This window comes from Candoia aspera, chromosome 17, assembly GCF_035149785.1.
Source record: "Candoia aspera isolate rCanAsp1 chromosome 17, rCanAsp1.hap2, whole genome shotgun sequence".
Lineage (NCBI taxonomy): Eukaryota > Metazoa > Chordata > Lepidosauria > Squamata > Boidae > Candoia > Candoia aspera.
The window spans coordinates 6,205,253-6,231,355 of NC_086169.1; the positions used below are offsets into that span (position 1 = coordinate 6,205,253).

The 26,103-nt window shown below is 47.1% G+C and overlaps 3 protein-coding genes across 4 annotated transcripts in view; 1 reads left to right on the forward strand and 2 right to left on the reverse strand.

Moving 5' to 3' along the window:
- CAPN1 (calpain 1) overlaps positions 1-26,103 on the forward strand; it is a 242,784-nt gene that overhangs the window by 111,028 nt on the left and 105,653 nt on the right. The gene's annotated exons all lie outside the window — the stretch shown is intronic.
- Positions 3,202-4,756, reverse strand: LOC134506455 (muscarinic acetylcholine receptor M1-like). Its single transcript, XM_063316661.1, has one exon. It carries the CDS (start codon positions 4,731-4,733, stop codon positions 3,231-3,233), a length of 1,503 nt encoding a protein of 500 aa, XP_063172731.1. The 5' UTR covers positions 4,734-4,756; the 3' UTR covers positions 3,202-3,230.
- On the reverse strand, positions 12,036-24,107 carry SLC22A6 (solute carrier family 22 member 6). 2 transcript variants are annotated; one of them, XM_063317067.1, is made up of 10 exons: positions 23,490-24,107; positions 22,075-22,178; positions 21,269-21,423; positions 20,171-20,339; positions 18,497-18,620; positions 17,908-18,023; positions 17,541-17,755; positions 16,350-16,458; positions 14,256-14,459; positions 12,036-12,172 (listed from the first exon to the last, which is right to left on the reverse strand). In XM_063317067.1, the coding sequence occupies exons 1-10, from the start codon at positions 23,889-23,891 to the stop codon at positions 12,076-12,078; spliced, it is 1,695 nt and encodes a 564-aa protein (XP_063173137.1). In that variant the 5' UTR covers positions 23,892-24,107; the 3' UTR covers positions 12,036-12,075. The 2 variants fall into 2 exon arrangements, with proteins under 2 accessions (XP_063173137.1, XP_063173136.1); XM_063317066.1 differs by lacking the exon at positions 12,036-12,172 and having other exon boundaries at positions 14,207-14,459.

Below are 26,103 nucleotides of genomic sequence, written 5' to 3' on the forward strand. Positions count from 1 at the left end.
AAATCAAAATAAACATGGGGAAGTGGCAGGAATGGAGTATCTTGACTTGAAAAGACGATGGCTGAGATTTGATGCCTGCCAGATACTTTGCATCAATACATTTTTTTAAAAAGTCCCATTCACCATATCAAGGGTGCCATGTTGGGGAATGCTGAAGTAGGAATTCTTTGAGAGATTTTTCTGCTTTTCATTTCCCCACGAATCTAGACACTTCTGCTGTGGTTTTTCCAGTTCTTGTTTATTCATCCTTGAAACAAAACGTAATAGCAGCCTCTGCTAGCGTCATCTAAAAGGTTAAAACTCTTGCAGGAATACTTGGGAATCCAGATGAGTTGTCTGCTTTGATTCCTGTTCCAGCTGCATTCCTCTCTGGAGATGTTTCCAAACTTGGCATCATAATTAAAAAGCTCGAGCTGGTCTCATGAGCTCTGCTTGAGTTTATCTCTACTAAGTACTGTAGAATAAATCTTTTTCACTGTCCTGTCCGAAGAGTAAGAACAGATCATCCGGTTACTGCGAACGACCAATTCCTGGAACTCTCTACCTATTGCAAACCTCTCCTGATAGGCCACTCTGAACTTCGCTTACCTCATTAGCTACTCTGCTTTTAAAGTTTATTTTAAAATTTTAAACTAAGGTGACATGGAGCTGGTGCTTTATTCAAGCCATGATGTGGCAGTGTGTATGGCCTCCCTGTGGGACCGCAGTGCTTTTTTCACACATGCTGTTAAAATGGTAATAAATGTAAAAATGTGATGTGTCCTTCAAGAATGTTTTGGCGATCCCAAATTTGCAAGGCCCCAGGCAGAATGCAAGTAACTGGTTATCCCACAGTGGCTCTGCTTAATCAACCTATATAGCAATAAGGCCTTGATCCGGTCTTGCATACTTAGGAATGAGAATGTTATACATTTCTAATCACATTTATGCTGAAGGTGTCAATGCCCTGGATTCCCCTTGGGATTTTCAGCTGTTAACTAGACTGGGAGACAGTGAAAAGCAGATTTGAGAAGTTAGTCTGCTCCCTGAATTCCATTAAGGGACTATGTAAAACCATAAAATAAACTTTAACATGTGCTACACTTTTAATACTGACAACAAAGGCCCGCATAGTTAAAGCAATGGTGTTCCCTGTAGTAACATATGGCTGCGAGAGCTGGACCATAAGGAAGGCTGAGCGAAGGAAGATCGATGCTTTTGAACTGTGGTGTTGGAGGAAAATTCTGAGAGTGCCTTGGACTGCAAGAAGATCCAACCAGTCCATCCTCCAGGAAATCAAGCCAGACTGCTCACTTGAGGGAATGATATTAAAGGCAAAACTGAAATACTTCGGCCACATAATGAGAAGACAGGACACCCTGGAGAAGATGCTGATGCTAGGGAGAGTGGAAGGCAAAAGGAAGAGGGGCCGACCAAGGGCAAGATGGATGGATGATATTCTAGAGGTGACGGACTCGTCCCTGGGGGAGCTGGGGGTGTTGACGACCGACAGGAAGCTCTGGCGTGGGCTGGTCCATGAAGTCACGAAGAGTCGGAAGCGACTAAACGAATAAACAACAACAACACACTTTTAATCCTCCACTTGTAGTCCATGAACAAGGTGCGAAGGGACCCACTTGCTATACCTTTTGCAAGGACTTGCTAATTGCTCTTGATTCAATTCAATCAATTTATTGTTTTGACCACTAGCCATAACAAACAAGCGATAGAAATCAGCTATAATTGGTAAAATGAATTACATCCTATAAAATGCCTAGTGTATTAATGGATTGTGTGTGTTTGTGTACATACATACACACACCTGGATTCCTCACTGGAAAAAAAAATTAAAATTGCCCTTTTTCTTGAGGAATGCTGCTCATTTGCCAGAATTAAAGAAGCGACATTGGTCAGGTTTGGATTTTGGAAATAAATTTAATACTATTCATACGCTGAATCCTTTCGATGGCAAATATGACCTGTTTTACAGATGATTATGAGGGCTCCTCACTGGGGGCTGGGGTATGAAGAACTGTTTGGCTTCTCTACTTGGGCTCCATTTTTAAAAACATTTGCCTTTGAAAACCCGAGGAACGTGCCAGCAACATATTGCATTTCGGGCTTGCTGATCAGTATGAAAAGATTCTTCTTCCCTCTCCCCTGCAAAGTTATGAAAGCGTTCCTTTTTTTTTTTTTTGGCCTCTGGCTTTATTGATTCATTGCTGTCTCCATATGAGCAAAGACAAGCATTATTGGCTGGAAAAACCAATTACCCGTCTTTTTAACGTGGGATCGTGCTTCTAAGCAGATTGTCATCTGCCAGGGAAAATGTACGGCCTGTCTGTAGCAGAACAGATCGGCCTGGTGGCTGTTTTGATTCAGCCGAAATGCTGAGATCAGCTGAAACGGCCCTCCCTCCCTGTCCTTGGTCGAGAGCTGGTGTCATGGGGGTTGGGATCGAATTGGGGACGTGTGTGGAAGAGGGGCAGGACCTTAGGCAGACACACACAACAGTAGACCAGGATTTTTCAACCTTAGTGACTTTAAGCTGTGTGGACTTCAACTCCATGCTGGCTGGGGAATTCTGGGAGTTGAAGTCCATACAGTCTAAAGCTTCCAAGGTTGAGAAACACTGTTCTAAAAGCCAGGCTGGTGTGTTCTGCATCAACAGATTCACACTCATTCCCCCAGGCCCATGGCCTTTTTTTTTTTTAAGAAGTATTATTTTAGATCTCTTAAAATACATATTTTTTTTAAAAAAAATATCCCAGTGTAACGTTTCAGACGTTTGGCTTGCCAGTGCCACGGTTAAACAATCAGATGCCGCTTCTCCGTTACGGGGATACCGGAAGCAGAAGCCAATCCTATCACTGCCATCAGCCATGCCACGCAGCCGTTAGCCAGGAACAATACGGAACGCTGTCATGTTCAGGAATAGTCTCCCTCCAGGTTACAGATGCTAGGGATTTAAGGCGGGCGCCTTTGCGGCCTTTGCTTTGCTCCTGCGGGAGTTGGTGGTGAGGCTTGATTTTGTTTCCTAAAGGAAACCAAGTCTCCAGGGTTTTTGGCCATGAACGCCATCAGGGTGCTCCGAATGCTGATTTTATTTCGTAAGTTAAAAAAGAAACCCGTCTGCCGTAAATCCGCCGCTATCCCACTCTCGGTTCACCCTTGGCTGCGCTCCGCTCACCAGCAGCGTTTCGGGACCGTACGTATCTCGCCACGTGGTCTGCCGCGTTCTTCGGCCACCGCTACTGCCTCTGCTGCCACCAACACTGCAGCAGCCGCCGGAAGGTGATGCGGAAGGACCGGTTGCACAAGGCGTAGCACATCGGGTTGACGGTGCTGTTCACGTAGCAGAGCCAGTAGCCAAGCCTCCAGAGCCCCTCGGGGATGCAGCTCGTGCAGAAGGTGGACACCAGCACCATGATATTGTAGGGCGTCCAGGTGACGATAAACGCCAGGAGGATGGCGCTGAGGGTCCGCGCGGCCTTCCTCTCCTTCGCCCACGAGAAGGTTTTCCCCTTGGAAAAAGGGTTCCTTCTTTTCTTCCTCTTTGAGACGCGTCTCATAGCTTTTGTCCGGCACCACTTTGTCAACAGGGACCCTGTTGCCCCCTTGAGCCTCTTGTCCCTGGCCAGGGCTCGCTTTGGAATCCCCACCGCCCCTTTGCCTTCTGCCCAGCCCCTCCCTGCCCTCACTCCGACATCGCGGCACTGTGCACGCCGTGACGGGTGCGCAACAACATCTGTCAGGCGGATTACTGCTGGGCAAATAGGGCGAACGTCGAAGGCTTGCTCCTTGTCCTCCAAGGAGGTCAAGGAGTCAGCGGAGATGTTCCCCCCTTCCTCCTCCTCGGTTGTGTTCCAGCTGCTGTTGCTGCTCTGGTCCAAGGAAGTACCCGTGGCCATCTGTCCAACGAAGCAGCAGGTTTGCTGGGAAGACATAACTCCATTTGCAAGCAAGGCAAGAGGCTGACTTGGCTCCGAATTGCTCTTCCCCTCTGCGCGGCTGCTATTTGCAGGGAGACCCGCCTGTGGATTCGTCCTGAGCCCCAGACCCTGCAGTCCGGAGAGGTCCTTGGCTCTCTTCTGCGTCTCTTGATAGATCTTCCAGTAAAGGATTGCCATTATGGTCACAGGGAGGTAGAAAGCAGCAATGGCTGTTCCGAATGTGATGATGGGCTCGGAGAAGAACTGGATTTGGCACAAGCCTTCAGGAACTGTCCGCTCCCCGACAAAATTCTGCCAGAACAAGATGGCCGGAGCCCACATGACGAAAGAAACCAGCCAAGCCAGGCCTATCACGATAGCTGCTCTTTTGGGGGTCCGCTTGGCCCGGTACGTGAGGGGACGGGTAATGGAGAAGTAACGGTCAAAGCTGATGATCAGGAGGTTCATGACGGACGCATTGCTGGCCACGTAGTCCAGGCACAGCCACAAGTCGCAGGCCAAGTCGCCCATTGCCCATCGCCCCATGACGATGTAGGTGGTGTAGAAGTTCATGGAGATGGCACCGATGATCAAGTCGGCCCCTGCTAAGCTGAGGAGGAAGTAATTGTTGACCGTCCTCAGCTTGCGGTTGACCTTGAAGGCCACCATCACCAGAAGGTTCCCCACGACGGTGATCAGGGAGAAGATCCCGCTCAATGAGACAATCAGCACCACCTCCCAGAGAGGGTGACCACTTTCGGGGACAGGTGTTGGAGACTCAAGGGTGCCATTGGGAGTCTGTGGTATGTCCGAGAAGTTCATGGTCTCTCAGATGGGCTGTTCCCCACCGCTGTGCTAGAAAACTGGCAGACATGGAGCCGGGGCAGACAGACCCAGAACCGCCCAGGATCAGCCTGGAGGATCCATCTGAAAGGAGAAAGAAGGGAGCTACTTAAGAGCAGACCAAATACCTGTTCAGCCCTAAGTAAATAATCTTCCAGTAAAATCTACTTGATGGCCAGCCAGATGCCTTTGTCAGGCCCACAAGCAAGAGGCTCCCTTCAGTCAACCCTGGTTGAGAACGATGATTTAGAAATATCGGTATAGCTTTCTTGGCAATGATACAGAAGTAGCTTGCCATCTTTCTTCCGAGATGGTTTTGGATTCTTTTCAGCCCTGGGATCTCCTGGTGGTCTCCCATCCAAGTACTAGACCAGATGACTCTCTTAATTTTTCCAGGTTAGCCAAGTTCATGGGCTACTGCTCTGCCTACAGTTGCTTGTGATGACTTCATGACAGTGGGTTTGAAGGATGTGTGTGTGTATTAAACATTACAGATTCAGATCTCTCTCTGGCTATGTCACCATGCTGTTCCTGAACTTTTCCATGAGACTGCCGCTTGAAGGAAGAACTTGTCCTTCCTTCCTTCCTTACTGGAGTAACTAGAGCTTCCCACAAGTAAATATCTGCGGATAGCATCCTTCATTCCTTTCTCTCCCCATCCCTTTTCCACCCAGCGTAGTCCCTGGAGACCCATAGGAATTGTAGCCTTCCCAAATTGAGGAAGGCTGATCCATGCATAATACTGCTCTCCTGCCTCTTTTGTAAAACATGCAATATTATTGCTTTGATTCTGGCTGACAATCAAAGCTACCAAAAAAGAAAACAAGACACTGTGGAAGAGAATGTAAGAATGGGGACCCGTATTTTGCAAAGCACAGCATTCAGGCTGTCTTGGTGGCTCCCTTTAAAAACCAGCAGCCAAAGAACAAGCCGAGTTTGGGGAGCATCTTCGCATCAGTGGTTCCACCCGGCAGCAATTCTTTGGGAACTGGGATCTGCCCTTGTTTTCTCCCTGGTCCTTTTGAACTGAAGCTAGCCAGGCGTGGCATTTGGGTGCCAAGCAACTCCCTGACAGTGTTAGTTGGCTTAAATGCCTCTCTGCTGCAGGAGGTTAAAAGTGCCATGTGAGCAAGACTTCGGATTAACTCCCGGTTGGTGTCAAGTGGACAAAGGGAATCACAAAAACCTGCAGGCAGGAAAAGATGTTGGAGAAATGCTTTCTCCATTTATTGTAAGCCGTTTTCTCTCCAAGGCAATGGCTTATTTATCGTGGCCTTGAAACCGGAGCAGAGCAAGCTGACTCCTTACACATTTACGCTCTCTTGAGGTGGCAATACGTCTTACACCCCCACCCTTAAAAATGTAGTTTGCCAACTCTGCTTTTCTTGATTGCTTTCTTAAATGAAACTTGGAGCTGGTGCCTCCAGATCTGCTTTGATGCGGGTGTGGCTTTGCATGGGAACAAAGAGAAGGAATTCAGAATTTAGAGTTCTGCTAAAGACTAAAATAAACCCTACCTCCATAGAAATGGGATTTGGCTCTGCAAAAATGCTTCTCTTGCAACTCTGCGTGCAGCTCATCCAAGTTTATTCCCTTGGCCTTTTGCAATTATTCCCTGCAGAAAAACCAGCCCGCCAAGTTGGCAGTTTCCCTGTTTCACCTCACTCTGAAGAAGTACATTTTCCTCCTAATGTCTCTTAGCTTTGAATGTAAGTGGAAAATCCAAGACATGCAAACTATTGGCTGGAGACTGTGCCCTAGAAGACCAAGGATGCACTCCGACTGTTTCCTCGCCACATAATTAAATGTGCAAATGCTCTACAATCCACCCATAAAGATGGCACCATTGCTTTTTTGGGTGTGTTGCGTTGTGTGAAACAAAACAGAGCTCACTTTCTCACCAAAGAAGAGAAGAACCAGGATGGAATACTAGCAAAGGGATTGGATTGGCACTGGGATGACCTGAGTTCAAGTCCAGCCTCAGCCATGAAAGCTCCCTGGGGAATGTTGCTTCCAGCCTACATCATAGGGTGGCACAGATAGTCCTCGCTTAACAGCCATTCATTTAGTGATGGTTCAGACTTACGGCAGTGCTGAAAAAACGACTTGCAACCAGTCCTCGCATTTACAACCATTGCGGTGTCCCCCTGCTCATGTGATCACGATTTGGGCACTTGGCAACTGGTTCGCATTTATGACTCTCGTGTCATCCTGCGGTCACATGCTCACCATTTTTGACCTTCCCAGTCAGCTTCTGGCAAGAAAAATCAATGGGGAATGATTCACTTAACAACCATATGGTTGGCTTGACTACCGCTGCAAAAAAGGTAGTAAAATCCGGTTGGATTTGCTTAATGACCACATTGCTTAGTGACCGACGCTCTGGTCCCAGTTGTGGTCATTAAGCGAGGACTGCCTGTAGTTGTGGAGAAAAATTAGAAGAGGGAGCAGTTGCTATGCTCCTCCTGTACACGAGGCAGGACAGATCTAACAAAATTCAGGAGAGACATTCAGCGCCGTGCTCAGCCTGTGTGTCCTGGAAAGATCACAGGTAAGACTCGCTGTCTCGCTGCTACTGAAAGAGCCAGAGATTGATTTCATGGGTAGATTTGAGTACGTGCGGCAAGATGCATTTCCTGTTAGCGGCAGACACAGCTCCGTTCCAGAGCCAGGAGTCACTTTCAAGAAGGCGGATGTGTCCTCTCTGTCTTGGGATGACTCAAAGACTGGCTTTCCCAGGAACGCTCAACACCAGGTTATTATGAACCTCTAGGAATCTGCCGGAGCGTGTTCTTCAAGCAGTGTTTACAGGAGCAGAACGGTAGAGCGGTACATCGTCACACCTGCCTTCCTCTCCTGACATGGTGCTGGAAGCCAAGAAACATGTCTATTTTTGGGGTTCATGCATAGATGTTTGGCTGGCTGTTCTCGGAAGGGTAGACAGGAACCAGTGGTGGGAATAGTCCTTTGCCAGCAAATTGAGGATGTTGTTTGGATTTTAGAAAAAGAAAAATTTATGGTAACAACTGTGTGTGTTGGCATTTCTCTGTGGGTCTCTCTCTTCCTGCCTTCCAGTGAACAAACAGCAGGTCAGGGCAGTGTGAGGATTGCTAGCTTTTTCCCTATTAAGCAGAGAAATAAATAACTGAAGATCCAGAAAGAGAGACAAAACTTTGATGGGAAGAGAGAAATTGGGGGAATTTCCCCTTCTGGGTAAATGTTAATTAAAAGTCAAGGATTCTGCCTATCTCCTTTGCACCTATTTGCTCCAAATTTTCACCTGGGACATCCTGGCTGTGCAATCCGTTGGCCGTTCGTGGCCACTAGCTCTTTCTGAGCCCACGGTGCTTGACTGACACTACGTTGGATGGTTTCCACATTCTGTGCAGACCTGGAAATCAGCTTGTTTTTAAAAAGCGGAAGCAAGCAGAGGAAAAAAGGAAGAAGTTGAAAACTTTGACTTTGCATAGCTTTGCATGGCTGTTGGCACCGCTCTGAAAATACTGTGAGAGAGCCAAGTAAGACTGGGTTAATCTTTTTATTTACGTTTTATTGGCGTTTCTCATCTGCATGAGAGGCTGCACAGCTAAATTTTCCCCAACTATTTGCCTATTAATGGCACTAAAGTTCCTTCCTTCTCCCCTCCGTCCCTCCCTCCCTTCCTCCCTAATGGAGCTTCCAATATCAGAAGCTGTTTACCCAACCAGGGCTGGATTAGGCTATCACGGAAATAACAGGGCTGTAGCAAAATCCTCAGTTGATTTTTGCCCGTGTTCTCCAGCCCGGATGAATCCTCCAATCGGCTGCATGTCCTGTGCGCAGACACAGCTGTTCTCAAGCTAGTCCCTGAGCCGATGGCCCTCCGCCGGCTCATTTAATAGATTTAATGCAATCGCAGAACCTTAACAGGCTTCATCTGTTTACCATCCTTTGACCACTGAGGGTTTGAAAACTTGGTGACTGAGGAATGGAAAGGGGAGCTGTTTCTCATCGGAATAAATAAAGGGCAATTGGGGGCCATGAGTTTTCAGCGGCCTTTGTCTTTGAAAGGGGGAGCAGAATCCACTGGAAGTTTTGAGAAGGTGGTTCTGATCTGATTTTGCCACTTTGGGCTTTTCTCATCTTTCTGGCATCGGGCGTTTTCCCCCAGTATATCTCTTTTATGCCTTTCCTGGGAAAACGGGGAAGAGTTAAAACGATGCTGCTGCTATTGGCAGGGGGTGAATGAGGTGTCAGCAAGAGTCAAGAAGGTTCTTGTCCCCCAGCCCGCCCACCCCCAAGTTTCCCTGGAAAGAAATGGAAAATTGGGGTTGCCAACTTCTCTTCCTGTGCCAATTCTATCCCCTTTCTGTGCCACATAAAGCCACACGCTTGGCGTTCCACTGAATCCCTTGATGCTCATGGAAGGCTTGAATCCCAACCCGGGTCCTTGCCATGAAATCGGCTTTGCGACAGCTCTGGTGTTTCCTCCCTCTGCTAAATCAGAATTTTTCAACTATTCTCTGGGTGTTTGTGAATTTCTTTCAGATTTCTCTCTCTGTAGCTTGATGGCTGGAACTAGTGGTCAGGGTAACAGCCTGGGTTTCCTGTGGCCCATTTTCCCCACTGTTTTGCAACGGGATGTCCAGGTTTCCCAAGCTGAAGAATTCCAGATAAATCTTAGAATGGAAGGATGGGAAGGCCTGGAGGCTGGGAACCATGGGACACAGGATTGCAAGGTACAAGATGGGACATACCAAACCCATCCCTTGGTCATGCCTGGATCCACATGACATTTTTAACCTGGTGACTGAAATAATCCCATTTTCCGGATTCATACAAAACACTAGACCATAGATTAACCGACTTTGCACAGTATGTTGAACTTCAAAACCACTGACTAAGGTTGCCATGATTCAAACCTAACCTGTCACTGAAAGGTAGCAGTGGGGTCTTTCTATGACTCATCAAATAGGTTGTCTGAGGAAAAACCAGGACACACACAATCTCCCTCAAAGAGAACGTCACAGCGAATCTGTTCTCCTTTGACAGCTATTAAAAACCCGATTTCCTATGATCCCCTTGAGTAGCCTAGAAGGGCAAAACCATTTTTCTGCATCCTTCAAGAAGCAAGGGAGATCCCATGCCTCTTTCTCTGAGGTACGTGGGAAATCCTTGGCACGTATAGGAATTCTGAATTGAAAGCCGCTATATTGTCTTCATAAGCAGGATATGATCTGCTCAGTCGGTCCCAAATGTGAACAATCAGCAGTTGTTTGGTTCATCTGTGGTTTTGGTCTGATTGATTGATTGATTATGTGCCATTGTCATTTTTGACTCCCAGTGGCCACATAGATAGATTTTCTCTCCCTCTTTGGGTTTAGCACGTATAAATTCTGCCGCATCTTATGGTTTCACGTTTTGCAAAATGTGACAGCCACGGGAGCTGTGGAAGTAGACAGATCTACACCACCACAGATGCCTGTTTTGACTTTAGAAATAAAGTTTCCCCCCCCCCATATCAATATGATGCTTATTCCCAAGGAATAACCGTAACAGGCTAGTGGAATTAAAAGTGAGGTCAAAGAATGAAATCCATAGGCTGGCATAACCCACTGGCATCCCTGCCCCTAAAGGGTGTGAGTGTGTCTGTGTGTGTGTTTAAAAATTGATCTCAGCTTCATATTGAGAAAAAGTAACCTGGCTTGTCTGTTACAGCAGGCGGTCGCCAACCGAGAAACACACCGTATTGTAGGGCGTAAGGAAAAGGGGAAAAAAAGGGGGAAAAATTGACCTCTTGAAAAAGTGATGTTGTGGAACGCCTGGCACAGGTTTGAATCTGCCACGGGTGCAATTTTGCTCTATGGAGGTCGTGTGATTTAAAGCGGTGAGGCAGCCTGCAGGCGTAGGATCCACTTTCCTGGACATAATTCAAGAATTTCTGTCCCTTCTCCCCAATCTTTTTACCGCTGGGTAGCCTAAAAAATAGCCATGCCTCACTTACCTGCCCTAGTTGATTCTCTTTACAACCTGCTCAGGCCAGAGGTCTGCTTGGTTCTCAGTTCCTTTGTAACCCAAGCCCTCATCCCCAGCTTAGGGTTTTGCTCCTGCAAGGAGAACTGGAGGAAAGGCGAATACCCAGAGCAGATCCTTTCCTCTGCTCCCTCTGCTGGTTACATAGATGAGGAACTCCCAGCTCTGCACAAGGGTTTTGGGTTTTTTTGCAGGGAGATTAACTGGTGCTCTTCCAGATGTTGCCAAACCCCAGCCCTGGCCTGGATGGCTGGTGGGGAAGGATGCCAGCTACGTCGCCACATCTGGAACAGGATGGTACAATGGTTCCCAATTAATGGATCCTCCCTCCCCCCCAAAAAAAACCCAGAAACAAGATCCATAGCATAAATGCATCTCAGTGTGGACCACTGAGAACAGAGGCACTGGTTTTATTTCAGAAGGGCCGTTGCACAGATCTTGGATTTGTTTTGCTCAAGCTACTTTCTCTGCTCCAGGCAAATAAAAATGAGAATCTCTGCATTGGCTGGCCAGATGTCACGCAACAGTCCCAGCCAGTGCTTCGAACCTTGGCAGCAGATGTCTGTTTTGGCAGGTGTGACATGTTCCAGCTGTGACATTTTCAAGGGGAAAAAAAAACTGTACAGTTAGATTTTTACTATTCTACTTTTCCACTTGTCCTCCTTCAGGGCCTCCTTCCTTCGTCCATCCCTTTTCTGTGATTCATTCATAAGAAGTAGGTGGGGCTGAGAAAGGGGTCTTAACGTCGCACCACCCAGAAGTTAGACTAAAATAAGGTTGGATAAATTATAACAGTGTTTTGTAAGACACCCCCCCTCCACCCCAACCATTGTCTTCATATGTTATGGGAACCAGCGTATGTTTTCTTGGCTTGGCTGGAGCGGGATACATATTTTCTTATCTAGGGTTTTGAAGTTCATTGTGCAAAAGCTATCATATGATTGGTTTAATCTTGGATTGAGCAAATCTACCCAACTCTGGTTTGTTCAGAATTCTAACATCACCTTTTAGTGTGATGTGTGAACGAGTCAGTGCTTGACCCAACCTTAATGCTGGCTGGGGAATTCTGGGAGTTGAAGTCCACATATCTTAAAGTTGAGGAACACTGGCATAAGCTATTTGTGGATGTCTTTGGCTTCAAAATATCAGGGAGGAATGACTACAATCTTCAGTTCTTATTCATTTATTTGGTTGATTTTTTTTTCTTAATCTCGAACTCCCACCTCCAGCCGAAAGAAAGAATGAAAGAAAATTCAAGGTGTTGGCTGCAGTGGTTTCCAGTAGACTGTCTGTTCCTCGTTTCCCCGTTTCAGCAAATTTCACCATCCGGCATTCTCCCTTGGCCCACTTTCTGGAGCAAAACTGGTTCTTGGCTCTGAATGGGGGACTGTTGCTCTGGGGTTGTTCTGGAGGATTTAAAAACAAGCAGAAAATTGCAAGGAAACTCATGATGCTGCTGCTACGGATCTGGAAGTCCCCTTTTTGTTCGTTTTTGGAGGAAATCTGCAGAAATTAAGCCATTATGTCTCATTTTTCTGAGCTGAGAGGTAACCCAACAGTTGTCTTTCAAAAGGGAGAGAGCAGGGCCAGGAGAGAAAACAGCATGGATTTGATTTACATTCCAATTGAATTGCAAAAAAAAAAAAATCCCAACTCAGCAAGTTTGCAGCACTTGGTCAACCTAAGAGGGTTTTGAACAGTCAAGCAAGATCAGGCCTGGATAATGATGGGATAGGAGACCACCAGGGTATCCCAAATCTGGAGGCTGGGCTGGGGCACTTAAAAAATATTCCCCCAAGACAATAACACTCCTTCTGTACTGTTGCCCAGAAAACACCATAGCTGTGTTCATGAAGTCACCAGGGGTCCCATTTGAATGGAAGGAGGTATTTTACAGGGGATGAGATGGTTTCACCATATATGAATCACATCTCTTTCTGCCCTATAAAAATTTCTAATTTGGAGGGAACTTTTGGAAGTTCTCAGGCCACATCAATGGAGATTTAGATTCTGTATTTCGTAGTCCATGTTTTTCTTCTTTTTAAAGATATCTTTAGCGAGGGCTGAGCTGAATGGGTCCTCCATGAGAAATGGTGGGGTAGAAGAGCTCCCACCCGTTTGATGCCTGCTGAATTCTGCAAAATCCTTCAAGGTGTTCCTTAAGCTGGCCCCAAGATCCAAGAAGTTTGGGTGGGTCTGATTAACGAGCCTAAAATGAGTAGAGCTCAAAGACAACATTGAGAGGGAAGAATCATCATTAGATCTTGGAGTGGAAAAAAAAGAATTTGGAGAAGATGTCCTGGTAAAGAAAAAGGGGTTCTCTCTGTTCTTCCAACATGATGTGAAAGTGGGCTTTCCGAACTCAGTGAAGATCGAGTATCAAGTGAGGTTAAGTATGTTGCCCCAAATTAAGATATCCCTGAACTACGGACTTCTGAACAGTCTGGAGGGGAAAGGCCCATATCGCCTCCACCCCGTTAAGAATTTCTGTATTAAATGAAATGGAAGAAAGAGCCCAATTAAAACTTTCAATATTTATATTCCCCTACTTTTAAGTGGGGGCAGGGGGGGGAAGATTTGTAGATGTTCCTCAACGAAAATATATGAATGGTTTGGTGTTTGGGTCTTGAAAATCGGGCTGGTGGAGGCGTTTCTCCAGGTAGCAGATCGAACGCTCTCTGCTCCTGTTTTTTCCTACAACAACCCCGAGAGGTAGAGCCACGCTGAGCAAGAGCTGCCAGCCCCAAACTACCAAGGGAGCTTCCGTGGCTAAGGACGGACTAGAACCTGGGTCTCCTCCCTGCCCATCCAGCACCTTCAGCACCGTACCACCTTCATGCCTGATTTATCATCCCTTTCTCACATTTTCATTGCATCAACAACCCTTTGACTGTGGAACAAAAGCGGGTGAATGCCCCAAAGTGAGTCTCTGAGGAGGAAGGAGACTTGAACCTGGGTCTCCCCACTCCTAGACTATTTAATGGTATGTGGGAAAGACCATGGAAGTAGATTCAATGAAGTAGAATTAGCTCATCTGGTCATGTTTCCTGTCTGGTCCACCTGGGAAGGCTGACCTCAGATGTAATGGGATGTGGGAAAGACCTTGGGAGACGGGGCAAAGAGATGCTGCCTAGGGAATGGTCAGATAAGAGGTGGCTGAGCCTGCAGCTGCATAATGGGAGGAGAAAGAGGCTCAGAAGGGACCCTCCCTCGTTTCTCGGGCTGTAAAGGAGACGGTGGGCGGTGGGAGAATTGGGCTTTCAGACTTGCAAGATTCTGTTAACGTGGCCTTACAGTAAAGTAGAATTAGCTCATCTGGCTGTGTTTCCTGTCTGGCCCACCTGGGAAGGGTGACAGTCCAGCACCTTCAGCCCTGAACCACCCTGTCGCTTGGGCTGAGAGGGAGGGACTGGCCCAAAGTCCTCCAGGGAGCTTCGTTGTTTTCACACGTTCCTTTCCCTGGCTTTTCCGAGTGTGCAGGGAACTCACCTCCCTTCCACTTCTTCTATTGTATCTGGAAGGGGCACATTGAGTGTTTCAGGCAGGAAGACAGCGGCCACTCCAGAGAGGATGGGTGCTGTCCCGTAGATGAGCGACGGGAGGTAGGGACAATATTCTCCTGTCATTTTTATCATGGGTGCCACGATGCCACCCACGCGAGCCAGGGTGCTTCCTAGCCCCATCCCAGTTTGTCTGCAACGGTAAGAAATAACCTTTAAAGGATAGAAACCACAGTATGGTTAAACAAAAAAGGACGCTTGCATTTTCCCCCCCTGGCATTTCATGGGTATCTGATCTTTGCTTGCTATGGTGACTTCCCTTTGTACACTTATCCAGACCTAATGCTGTGGGGTGCAAGGGTGCACAACCCGCTGGGTCAAGGATAAACTTCGCAATGCTCTGCCGATAAAGCACTTGGCAAAGTGGGAGGGCCACCAAGCCAAGCTGACATTTGATTGAACTCAGTTTAGCTCTTGTAATGATGTCTGAGAATCACCTTGAGAGACACGGTGAAGAGACGCCGCCAAGGGAACAGTCAGGTAAGAGAGGGCATGGCCTGCAGCTGCGTAATGGGCAGAGAAAGAGGCTCAGAAGGGACCCTCCCTCGTTTTTCAAGCTGTAAGAGACAGGTGGGCGGGGGAAGAATTGGACTTTCAGACTTGCAAGATTCTGTTAATGTAGCCTTACAATAAATTAGAATTAGCTCATCCAGTTGTGTTCCTTGTCTGGTCTCCCTTGCAAGGCTGACATCAATCTTGCAAGTCTGAAAGTACAAATCTCCCCCTGTCTCCCTTACAGCCCGAGAAACTAGGGAGGGTCCCTCCTGAGCCTCTTTCTCCTCCCATTACGCAGCTGTGGGCTCAGCCACCTCTTATCTGACCATTCCCTTGGCAGGGTCTCTTTGCCCCGTCTCCCAAGGTCTTTCTCACATAGCATTACTGTCATGAGCACTGATGGTGAGCAGGGGGGGGCCCTATCCAGGGGGGAAAATGCATGCGTAGTTTAGAGACTTTGAACTGTCATTCAAAGAAACCCAGACCCGCCTTGAGTTTTGGGGTTTATCTGTGGGTTTTCCCACGCTTCTTCAGTTTGTTGGGATTTTCTGTCTACTGTAGCAGTAATAAAACACTAGAGACCTGTTCCTCATCTCAGTGTGGTTCCTGCTTGTCAGGACAATTACAGCTCTAAACCTTACTTAATTCTGAATGAAAGGAACACCATGCACCAGCACCATGTGATGATGCCCCACTTATTTAATATGATGCTACTTCTTTCACATTAACATCAGAATTAGATGCTTTAGAGCAGGCCAGGATGTCTCTAGCAAAGTGGGTCAAGTTATGGCCAGCCCTGCCTTGCAATGATGTCACCGTGCATCACATTGTGATGACACCATGGGGTTGGGCTTGCGGAGTGACATCCCTGCGTATGCTCAAATGCCTTGAAAGCATATCTTGTTTCTTGCTTGCTGGCAGAAAACAAGCCAGCAGCTTGCCCGTTTTCTGCTGGCAATTACCATCAGAGAAATTAGCTGCATCCTGTTTCCAGTCAGTTCCTTGCTGGCAAAGAACAATTAAAGTACCATTTTTTTTGCCACCCTCTGCTTGGGATTTGTGATTTAAAAAAAAAAAAATCTAGTATCAAGTTATTTCAGTTGATGTCACTGACCATTAAGGCATCTCAGAGTGGGCTACCCTAAGCAGGGTAGGATAGAAATGTGCAAATTAAACACAGTTTTTCAACCAGCCTGCAGGCTCAAGGTATTGGAAGGAAAACAGCTTCTTGTTCCTGGTTCTGGATTCAAATCTCACCCCCTGCCTTGAATTCACATTTCAGAGATTGAGTTTTGCTCATTTCCCACGCCTGGGTCTGCACCAGGTGCGTGATAACACAATCTTGACCCAAAGAGAGATTAATTTGGCCATTTGATTAATTTGGCAAGATGTCTAAGGGTAGATAGAATTTTACTAATGCTTCCAAAGGCGGAGAAGGGGAAGACACCTGTTATGAAACGTTTGAAAACCAGACAAAGGTTTAAAAGCCTTTGAGGAGCTGGAACTGATTACCTGATCACCTGATTACCTGATCACTGTGGGGTAGAGTTCTCCTGTATACAGGTAGAGACAGTTGAAAGATGAAGCAAGGCAGCCTTTGCCAAGCACTGCCAAGAAAGTTCTCAGTGTTCGTAAATCTTTGGGGGGGAAGAACAGAGATGAAAAGAGGAATGTTAAGACAGCCCACGCTAAAAGGCATTCCATATTTATTTCCATGCCTGTTTTTAAAGAAAACTCTGGTTCTTTAAAAAGAAGGGGCAGGTGACCTTGGGCCTGTGAGCTGTTAAGAGGCCCCTAGAGGCATTGTCAAAAATCATGAGATAATTTCCTTCTGTTGTAAGGTGGGAGCCACAACTAACTTTTAAGGTAAGCCTCAACCTAGATTTAACAAGATTTACCCTGGTTTAACGGTGCTTTTTTTATTTTAGCTTTTGCTCTGGAACAATCACCTAACGCCACCCACGTTTTGCAAAAAGGGGTGGGACTTTGGTGGCAGCTGCCATCTTGACTTTTTGGACCCACCCACCCCGCAGATGCCACTGTCATGCTGTGAAATGAGAGAAGGTCCCATGCCGAGGCCAGCTAAATAAGTTCCTCCTTCCCAAACCGCAATGGAGGAAGACATTTGTGAAAAAGAATTTATTCTATAGTATGCTTTCTTTCTGTAATGGTATGTGGGAATGACCTTGGGAGATGGGGTGGGGAAGAAGAGATGATGTCTAGGGAACGGTCGGATAAGAGAAGGCATAGCCCGCAGCTGCATAATGGGTGGGGCAAGAGGCTCAGAAGAGACCCTCCCAGTTTCTAGGGCTGTACGGGAGACGGGGAGATTTGCACTTTCAGACTTGCAAGATTCTGTCAATGTACTACAGCCTTACAATAAAGTAGAACTAGCTCATCTGTCTGGTCTACCTGGGAAGGCTGACATCAATCTTGCAAGTCTGGAAGTACAAATCTCCCACCATCTCTTTTTACAGCCTGGTAAGTTAGGGAGGGTCCCTTCTGAGCCTCTTGCCCCACCCATTATGCAGCTGCGGGCTATGCCCTCTCTTATCTGGCCATTCAATAGGCAGCATCTCTTCCCCCCTGCCTCCCAAGGTCTTTCCCACATACCATTACACTTTCTGACCTGGCCTCGTTCAGGCCAGGAGATTAATGCTGAGCATAGGGGCATAAAGACAGCTGCCCCTCAGCACCCGCATGACTCCGGATGGTTCACCTGGGGGCACCAAGATATTGACCAGGATGGCCAGCCCAGCCAAGATAACGGATGAAGCTTGTGTGGTCCTCCTTCCGATGTAACTCATGCCAATGGCAGATCCCAGCTTGGCAGGGATGTCGATGGAGCCAAAGGCCACCTGGATGAGGTAGATGCTGAAGCCAAAATGCTGGAGGTCCATGGCCAGGCCGTAGTAAGAGAAACTGGTTGCAAACCTAAAACCGGGGAAGAGGTAGGCTGAAGGTCTGGCCTGGAGACCACCCCAAGTCTTTGAGGCTTGTGGAGGTCTGCCCCAAAGTTTCTAGTCCTCATGGTTGCTCCGAGAGCGTGCTCTTTAGGGAAGGAAGGGTGCCCCATCAAAGCGTACCAAACACTGGAAATGCAGCAGGAGATCCGGCGCACCGTGGGGGTACGGGCCAAAGTGGCGAAGGTGTAGGATGACTGTGCCAGCATCATTTCCTTCTGCATGCTGGATTTCAAGACCTGCCACCCAAACGAAGAGGACAAATGAGGGTCACCAAGAGTGACTCTCTTGAGTTTTTTCACTTTCTTCCGATGTTCCATCTCCTTTGGCAAAATGGAACTGACTTTCTGGATTTCTTTTGAAGAAGCGGCCCCTTCCACCCCCTACCATGAAGAAGTTGGCTCAGAAACATCCCCAGGAGAAATTCAGCTGGGTTTCTCAAACAACGTCAAGTTCTGTAGATCCCACAGAAGGTAGGAAAGAGGAACCAGCTGTCTCTCCAAAATGAATCTCCTTTCTGAAACCGGATCAGCGACTCAGGCTGAACTGTCAAGCCCCAAACGGCCTTCTTTCAAACTGATGATCAGAAGCCTCCCATTTTTAAAAGACACCATTCAAAACAGTGAATCACAGACCCAGTTCCAACCATCAGATCAGAATTGACGATGCCTGACCTCGCTCATCTGCATTGGCTTTGATCTAGCCTTCATACCTCGGTGTTGAGTTTCTGTCCTTCGTCTTTCTTCCCGTTAAGCTGAGCCACCTTCTTCAAAACATCGACAGCCTGCTCTGCTTTGCCAGAAAGCACCAGCCACCGGGCCGATTCTGCAAACCACCTGTGCCAAAGAGCCCAGCCTCATAAGTTTGGAGAGGCTAGCCTCTTTAGCCAGAAACAGCATTCTACGGTAGATTATTCATTTATCCAATTTAATAGCTGCTCTACTCAGCACACAACTCAAGACAGTGTACATCATCCATCCCAGAATAATCAATAGCGGTTGCCAGGGATCCAGGAAGAATGATGTCTTAACTACTATGCCTGTAGGAAGCTTTGATTCAAAGCTATATTCTGACAGTGCTTTGAGAAATCCCCCAAACAAACTGTTTTCCCAAGACTTCTCCCCTGTTGTTGTTTTTTTAAACAAAAACTCAAATCAACTTATCAAACTGGCCCAATTTGCAGATTTGATTTGAAGCAACTGATCGATTCAGTTTTCAGAATGGTCCCGACAGTTTGGGTCTAATGGAATCTGAATCTAATTGTCAATTCACCTTGGATTGGAGATCATTCACATGCACCCATTACATACAGCACTGCATTTAATGCTGCCCTTTATGTAAAAGATGGATTTAAAAGATACGTCAGATCATGGGGGAGCAAGTTCCCACTTCTCTTTTCCAGTGACGCTCAAGGAAGGGACTGTCATTCCCCATGGCCATCAGTGGGGACATTCCTTGCTTTCTGCTATCTAAGTCACCCCAGAACAGGATTGATGAAAGGGAGGAAGAGAAAAAATATGTCCTTCTAAATATGTGGATACCTACTGTCTCTCAGACAGATATAGAAACATAAGGGGATGGAGATGGATAGATATACAGGTAGAAAGAGATATACAGATAAGATAGAGATGATAGAAGGGATGCAGATAGAGATAGCTGTCTAGATAGATAGACATGTATTGTACTGTATAGAGATGATAGATGGGGATAGAGAGAGATGATACAGATATGATAGATAGCTAGCTAGATACATAGATAGAGATGATAGATAGGTAGATAGATAGAGATATGATAGCTAACTAGCTAGAGATATAGAGAAATAGATGGATGATAGATAAATAGATGATAGACAGATACAGATACAGATACGATAGCTAGCTAGCTAGATATAGATAGATAGATGATAGATAATGATAGCCAAATTAAGCTGCAATTGTAGATCCAGAAGGAGCTACCTAATCAGTTCCCTGGCCTGGTCCCTGTTTAATAAACATAAATCAGCTAACACTATTTTGTCTCTCTGGCAAAATGGTCTGGAAACAACGGGCTGCCCTTCCTTGTATAACCGTCTAGGAGGCCCTTACCCCATTTTGAAAACTTACAAAAGCACCACCCAATCCCACTCCCCAAATTTTGGCACTCTGACTGACGATTTTGCACAAGCCGCTGCAAGGTTCCTGAAAGCTGGCAGAAGTTGTTGCTCCTGGCAAGATCTGGAGGATTTTTTAAAATAACGTTTCAAGTTTTTTAAAAGGAAAAAAAAAAATCTCAGGGAGCCCACCGACGCTTATAGAAAGCTGGGCTGGCATCGGTGGGAATCGCATTGCCCATCCGGCGGAAAATAAGGATCTTAGGAATGATCTACATGGGGATGCTACCTGCTCACCACGAGTATATGAAGAAGGCGAAGAACGGCATTGAGGCGGTGAACTGCAGCTGGCGCCAATCTGGGAGCCCGTAAGCCAGACCAGGAAGAATTATTTGCCCAACAGTGGCAGAATACCCTACCAAGGTGCCAGCAATGGTGCGGACATTGGTGGGCACCCACTCCAGGACTAATTGAAGGGGGGAAGAAAAGAAGAAGGCATGGGCATTAGTCTTACTAGCTTACCCAGATCAATGAAAAGCATGGCAGCTGATTTGCAAGTCGGTTGCCAACTGACTTCCAACCCCATGCTCCTCTACCCCAATATTAAGCTTCTTCTTACTGTTTAGTGGCGGGTGATAATACTTTCCTCCAAATCATGAAAAAAGTCTTTTTACTGATTTCTGAGTAATGGGAGAGTGCAACGGCACCCCATGTTGTCCTTTCTTGCCTGGCAACCTGAGATGCAATGAGGCTGTTTGCATCAGTTGCTTCCATGTGACTGAGTGAATATTATATTCTCTCCCCAGCATATGACTGCACTCTCTGCATATCATGTGCCCTGTTCCTCCCAGTGGGCATTAATCAAATTAACCGTCAGGTATGCCACACTGCAGAGATAAATATTTGGACAGGTCCACAACACGCTGAGGGCAAAACATTGCTAATGGGGCCAGGAATGCGCAAAAGTGCAAGCGTGCAAAATCCCCTTTTGCGTCCCTCGTAGCAAGTTATTTGTTCCCAATGGCGGCCTGCCAGGCCAAAATCCAACAGGCACAGCTTTACCGCAGCCGCATTTCTACACCGGGGAGAAGTGTCACTTCTGAGAGTCAGCAACCAGCTTAGTTCTGCAGAATGTAAATGACGGGTTTTTATGAATTATGCTCTGAAATATCCACATGGCCCAACTTTGCGGGATTCTTACCACCTTAGACTCAGAAGAAGAAAGAAGGTGATTTAGGGAATGGGCTGCCAAGTTTGAAAAAGTCCAGAAATTCTAAACGTAGGCTTTGAAATGCCAGAATGCTATGAAATGTCTTACTTCTGCCATCCCACCCACCTGGGTCTTCACCCGAGATCTCTAGCTGGCTTGGCTTGACCAGCACCTTTGTGTCTTACCTAAAGTCATGCAGTTCAGGACAATCCCAGAAAGCGCCATTCCAACCAGGAAGCGGAACACACAGTATGCTGCAAAATTTGGAGCAAAAGCTGTGCATACACCCGAGACGGCCATCTGGAGGTAGGACCAAGTTAAAATTGCTTTGCGGCCAAACCTACAGCACAAAATTCTGCATAAATCCATGGTTGTGATTCTCCTTTCTTCAGGAGTTACAGACACCAGCGTACTGAATATAGCAGCCGTACAGTATTCATCTCCGTTGCATCACTTTGGTCTAGGGCAGTTTTTCTCAACCCCAGCAACTTTAAGAAGAGTGGACTTCAACTCCCAGAATTCCCCAGCCAGCATAGCTTCTGGGAATTGAAGTCCACGCATCTTAAAGTTGCTGAGGTTAAGAAACACTGGTCTAGTGGTTAAGGCAACAGGCTAGAAACCAGGAGACTGTGAGTTTGAGTCCCACCTTAGGCATGAAAGCCTAAGGAGGAAGGAGTATTAGGTGTGTTCCCTGCCTTGAGTTATTTATCAAAAATAATAAAGTTGGGATAAAAAAATCTAAAAAAAAATACACAATGAGAACTAGTTTCTTATTTAGAACCTGGAAGACAGGCCTCTCTCTCTCTTTTTTTCTGAAAGGCCACAATCATTCTTATTTGGGGCAGGGTGGGAGGGCTGAGGCCAAGAGAGTAACTTCCGCTAGCCTAGACAGGTGAGATTGGTGGCAGGAGTGGGATATGAATCTATCACCATTGCTTTCCCCAGTCTCCTGTGTTTGCCCCAACAAATGGCTCTGGTTATAAACACCCACCTGTCTGCTAGGCTTCCAAAGAGAAGAGCCCCAGCAAGAACTCCTCCCATGTAAATGGACTGGGCCATCTGTCTCCGTGTCTTCCGGTTGCAAACCAGGTCCCACTGGTGGAAGGGAAAACAGAGGGAGAAGAGAGGGAGGGAGACAGAAGCTCCTACAGGTACAGGAAGTCCTCGCTTAACAACCACAAATGGGACCAGAATTTCAGTTGCTAAGCAAAGCGGGCATTAAGCAAATCGACCCGATTTTATGACTGTTTTTGTGGTGGTCGTTAAGCAGATCACTGCAGGCCAGGTGGGGGAATTCTGGGAGTTGAAGTCCACACGTCTTCCAGTTGCTGAGGTTGAGAAACACTGCCCTTGGGTGTCTTTCGGCCAGCCCCTCCCTCTCAGTCCAACCTCCTTTTCGGGGTTCTTGTTCCAGGGCAAAATGGAAGGACAGCATGCTTGAGCTCCTGAGCCAAAGGTAGGATATAAATCCAGCAAATCAAAAAAATCAAGATGGCCCTGGGGGGTGTCAACTTGGTGAATTATTGATGTCTTAGATTTGCCAGCTGCCACCATCCCAAAGAACTCCTGGTGCTTCCCAACAATTGCACGGATCCAAAGTAAGAAGAGCCGTGAAGAAACAGCTACCAAAAAGGCAATCATATCTATACAATAGGAAGTGGAAGAAACAGCATAGAGCAGTGTTTCTCAACCTTGGCAGCTTGGAGGTGTGTGGACTTCAACTCCCAGAATTCCCCAGCATGGCTGGCTACGGAATTCTGGGAGTTGAAGTCCACACATCTTCAAGCTGCCATGGTTGAGAAACACTGGCATAAAGGGTTGATTCTGACCTCTCTCCTTGCATCCTATTTAAGATGTTAGATGATCCCTACTCCCTTCTCATTTAGCTCTGAGACCGAACACATATTGAAAAGTATTGGTTTTTTGTAATGGCTCCAACTGACTAGAAAAAGAACAGGAGGACTGGTGAATAAAGCCCCCAATTTCTTAAATACATACACCCCAAGATAATTTTGGCTAGGTCTTCTTAGCATGGGGAGAAGGGGAAATTTCTGCAAGAGCCTTGACTTTCACAAGCCTAGTCTTAATATTCCTTGCAAAAGTTGATTCTTTTCCCCCCCAAATTGGGGTCACCTCCACCTGCGGAAGCTTCTTTTTCATGCATTTTGGAGGCCCATCCAAAGAAATTCAAGAAGGTTCAAAAAGCAGATTAATTTCTGAGGATGCAATCGGTCATCTTCCAGCGTTTGGGGTAGATTGGAGCATGCCAAACAAGATCTGTAGCACGGCTAACCTCAAAGCTTTGGAGCCTGGCTTTTCGCAGGACCCCACTGGGTTTAAAATTTGGGTTTTAAACCTTGACGGAATCCCGATCCAGCCTCCATTTCACCCCCTCCACGCTCTCACCTCCGTGATGATGGTATTAATGAAAATGCTTCGGTCGTAGATCCACCCGTCCTTACACGGCTCCGTCGCCACCCTGGTCTCATTGCCGCTGACAGTGCTGGTGTTGAGCAGATGCCCCTGGGTCGCCACAAAACGGCGGCATTTCTCAGGTTGGCCGCTGGCATCTTTGGGAATCCACCAGAGATCTTCCTCGCTGGTCGGCATTTGAGTCCAGTTAGCCTGGTGGTGGGTGCCGTTGTTCAGTAGCCTGATCCGGCAGTGATGATCTGGTATCCCAGCTGAAAAATTCTGGAGGAGATTATGGCTGGCAGTCAATAAAACCGGGGTCACCAACAAGGCCAGCTGAAGAATCTGGAAGCGGCCCATGCCCCCAATCTGATCCAGAAGCTCGGCGAACGTCATGGCCAAAAAGGAGAAGGATTGGAAAGTGGAGACCAAGGTTTCCAGTTAGCAGTTGGTGAATGTTCAAGGCCAGCTTCTCTGGAAATCATGCCAGCCCCATCCAGCCTTTTTTTCTGGCATCGGAGGAAAATCTTTCCTCTTCCTAATTCAGGCTCAGCATCCTGGAAAGTTATTCCCCACCCCACTTGGCGGCAGCTGAAAACATTGCTCGGGGGGCCACACGGGTGGAGGAATTAAAAACACGCCGTGGTGGCAGCCTGGTGTGCGAGGCTGAGCCCTGCACCCCCAGGCGGGCAAGGCGATTTTCCCCCCCTCTTGCTCTGTGAGGAACACCAAAAACCATGTGTGTGGGGTTGGAGGGCGCCTCAGTGTTTGCTCCGATCTTGGGGATGCTGGGGCAAAGAAGTTGCAAAACGGTGTGGAGGGGCCCAACTTTCCTTCTGGGTTGGAATTATGCAAGTCCTAATCATTGGGGTCAAGGTTCTAAGGAGGTTTTGAAGGATTAGCTGGACAGGAAAGGAAAAAGCAGAAAATACAGCCATTCATTAAATTGGGAGCAGGAGGCTGTGGGGAACGAATATGAGGCGGGGTGGGGGGTGTAGAAAAGAAAGGAGAGCTGGCAGAGCAGCCTTGGCTAACAGAAGTGGGACTTTTTGTTCCTTGTCCTGTGCTCACACGCTTAGCAAGGAGGAAATCCGAGCTGTTGTCAACCCCATGCCCCAGAGATGACAAAGGGGGGCAATTTTTTCCATTAAATTCCTTCAGCGCAGTGGGAGGGGGAACTCTGAAGCTGCAAAAATTGGCTGGTCCCGTCTGGGGCAAAGGGGAGGGGACGGCACCGGAAAGATAGCGGAGGTTTCTGAAACCGATAATCCCCATTTTGGTGCCGAGATGTTATAGCCTTGGTTTTTTGTTTTTGTTTTTAACTTAGTTACTCAAACTCGTTCCTGAAGCGGGTGAACAATTAACTAGCAAAAATTGCATGGACAGACAATCCAGTGTCATCCTGGTTAAACAAATGCCGAAGTATAAGGCCATCAGTGCTTTTCCAAGCTTATCTGTCGCGCAGAATGCTGTCAAGATAATGTGCGATAATTCTCCCCCCCCCCCCCCCCCCGGAGAAGGAGATTTGGCTGGATGTTTGGATTTCAAAGCCGTTCAATCAGTTCTCCAAGCCGGAATGCTTTGTGAATCAGACGGGTGAGTTGAGTCCCATCCTTGAACTTTGGTACTGCCAATTTGGGGGCTTCTGCACATGCACAGACACTTCTTCTCTGAACCAGTCTGGAAGCCTGGATCAAACCAAATCAGCAGTTCAGAGCAGATTTTCTCTCCTTTGCATCGCCCCAAACGGACTGTCTTGATATCTAAACTCCGACAAAATACAGAAACCCCTTTTCTTTTGCCCAAAATTTTCAGGCGTATCAGATGAGGAATAAAACTTCTTCAGGGATGTTTCATTCTTGGCAAAAATGTTCACTTGTTGCTTTTCAGTGTCTTCACCAGATGTTGTTGTTGTTGCCTTCACTTATGCTCAAGGTTCCAGAATATAACCAGGTTAGTTGCTAACCCAGTCAAATTTCTGGTCTGTTTCAGTAGCGTACAACTATACAAACTGGGTCTAAAGCAGCGTTTCTCAACCTTGGCCGCTTGAAGATGTGTGGACTTCAACTCCCAGAATTCCCCAGCATGGCTGGCTAGGGAATTCTGGGAGTTGAAGTCCACACATCTTCAAGCGGCCAAGGTTGAGAAACGCTGGTCTAAAGCCTCCATTTACAGCAGTATAAACCCTCTACAAGCTTCCTCCAAGAAATGCAGATAACACTGCCCAGCCTTCTTTATATCACTAGCCTTTTCCCTATTGGCCAACACGGAGAGAAGTAGGCATGCTTTGATGATTGCAGCCAATCCAAGCTTGGGAGGTGTGTTCTCTGCTGCCACGCCTGGCCACAGAGTTCTACAATGGATAGACAGGCCTCTTTCCTCTGCCTCTCGTTCCCTCCAGGTCGTTGTCTTGGAGGACTGGGTAGGACAAATGAGGCACTTGTTGGTGTTTCTGTGACATGGTTGAAAACCGAGCTCTCTCGGAATTAGTTGTCTGGGTCAATTAATACTTTTTTAGTGTTCCCACAACACACTAACCTCCCCCCTTCTATTGACCCAGTTAAATATGGTGGGGCAACTCCGTCACTGTATAGTTAGCTTATTATAT